At 37.5% G+C, this 1911-nt stretch overlaps 1 protein-coding gene across 3 annotated transcripts in view; it reads left to right on the top strand.

Annotated features, from left to right (window-relative positions):
• Positions 1-1911, top strand: part of MICU1 (mitochondrial calcium uptake 1) — a 246523-nt gene that overhangs the window by 80947 nt on the left and 163665 nt on the right. The window contains exon 6 of one of the 3 annotated variants that reach the window (XM_045291555.1): positions 294-305. The exons of the other annotated variants lie outside the window; for them this stretch is intronic. Within the exon in view, the coding sequence (XP_045147490.1) occupies positions 294-305 (12 nt within the window). The remainder of the gene's footprint in view (positions 1-293; positions 306-1911) is intronic. 3 annotated transcript variants of the gene reach the window in all.

Genomic DNA, 1911 nt, shown 5'->3' with positions numbered 1-1911 from the left:
CTTTCGGGGAAACACGGTAACTTTCTGTATTTTCTTTTTGTAAAAACATGGTGTCTTCTACAACTGGTGTCTTCTACAACTTCTATGTTTAATTTTATGCTCCTTTGGAACTGAGTTTTGTTTGAACTGTGCCTAGTAAAAATTATATAGGACATTTCTATGTGTTCCTCATTTTCTCTTTTCAGATGTTTGGTGATTTTATTACAAGTGTTTAGTTGGCTGTTTATCTGCTATAATGTTTTGTGATATATAATCAATGTCAATTTTTTTCCTTTTTCTCATCTTCTGATCAGGATTTCTGGCAGGTATTGACTCAGAAGCATGTGCTTTAAATTCATGCTCCCAAAGCCATCATCGTAATGCTTCAGGGACAAAGGTTCAGTGCATGCCCAGGTCCTTCCCATGCTCCCTTCAGAATAACTCTGTTCTGTCGACCTAAATTAGCATACTTCATCTTTAATCCGGCAATTCAAACACTGCACATGTCCCTGAGAAGACAGAGCGCAGCATAGTTTAAAGGCGGTTTTCAACATTAAGAGCTACACACAGATTGAGGACCTTTGTTTGAAAGCGCTGTGATCTATAAGGCATGCTCAGTTGGTTGGGTTGTTTAGTCTTATTTGAGATGCCATGTTCCCAGTTAAATGTTAATTGGCAAAATGAGCACCACGGAAAGCAATCTTTCGGGTTTTTTTAAGTCCTATGTAATAAACATAGATAAGCATTTCCCTGGTTGCGCTTTGTTTTTTGAGCTAGTCAACAACTAACTGGGAAACACAGCAAACACATGGAGAAAACTGGAAAAAAATCAAGTTTTAGTCTGGCAGGAAGTACTTTTAAAAATTGATCTTTGAAAGTTCTGACCCTTTAATTGTAGCTTATAAAATTATTAAAATTTATTAATTTAAAAAAAACTTACTCTTGCATTTCTGACAGCTAGCAGTGCTAAAACTTTAAACTGCATTTAAAACATTTTGTGGTTTAAAATGATGATAGAATTGGTGACAATCACAAGGTTTTCTTTATTTTAATAGTACATTTTTCTATACTTCTTTGTTTTTAAAGTCAAATATATATTTAGTAGTCCCCAAACCAACAGAGTTACAGAGTGGGAGGAAATGAGCGAGATTAACTTGGCATACAGATGGCTAAATAAAGCTATCTTGTTATTGGCACAACAGATTATCTTCCAGATATAATCTGAAACATACCAGTGCATAATTAAACAATTATGGCCCTAAGAAACATTATTAATAATCCCATTGTCTATGTTTCTGATCCTGGAGATTCTATTTATAGCTGAACCATCAGAAGGATGGAAGAAGAATAAATCTGCTTAGATTGAGGATGGCCACGTCTAGTTCTCTAGTTATGGTAGGACAATGCAGGAGGCAGCTAGAGTGCGTATTCGCCTTTGATAGCTGTTAGCTTTGCATTGGGTAGGTTCCCTTGCGGGAGAGTAAGCAGCAGAGAGTAGAAACTGGTAAATGCTTGGAATCCTCAGGGAAATCCTCTGGCTCCTGCAGCTTTGAGTAGTTCATCACTGACAGAGCGTCAGTTTTCTATACACTTGCACTATTGAAGCTAGTAGCCTGTGTTGATCATAGATTTTCAATCAAGTTAACTGTCTCAGTAAGATCTGATGTGTCAGGGTAAATCCAGCCCCTAACACATCATCACGGGTCCAGGAGGAGCAATTGTACAGCAGTAATAAGTAATGATTATAGCAAAGTTATAGAGAGCATGAGAGAGAGAACAGAGATTGAAATAATGGAGTCAGACACATTTCATGGTAGCAATGCTCACCTCAGCCTCACTTGGTGGTCCACATAGAGAAAGATATTTATTGCTAACCAAGGCTTTTATAGTCTCTGGGGACACGCTAGCCCCCTAATTACAGGTGAAGACATA

This window comes from Echinops telfairi, unplaced genomic scaffold (genome assembly GCF_000313985.2).
Source record: "Echinops telfairi isolate 266 unplaced genomic scaffold, ASM31398v2 ScPeMD7_70;HRSCAF=299, whole genome shotgun sequence".
NCBI lineage: Eukaryota > Metazoa > Chordata > Mammalia > Afrosoricida > Tenrecidae > Echinops > Echinops telfairi.
The sequence above is the reverse complement of the archived record's forward strand: the minus strand, read 5'-3'. Positions and strand labels throughout refer to the sequence as shown.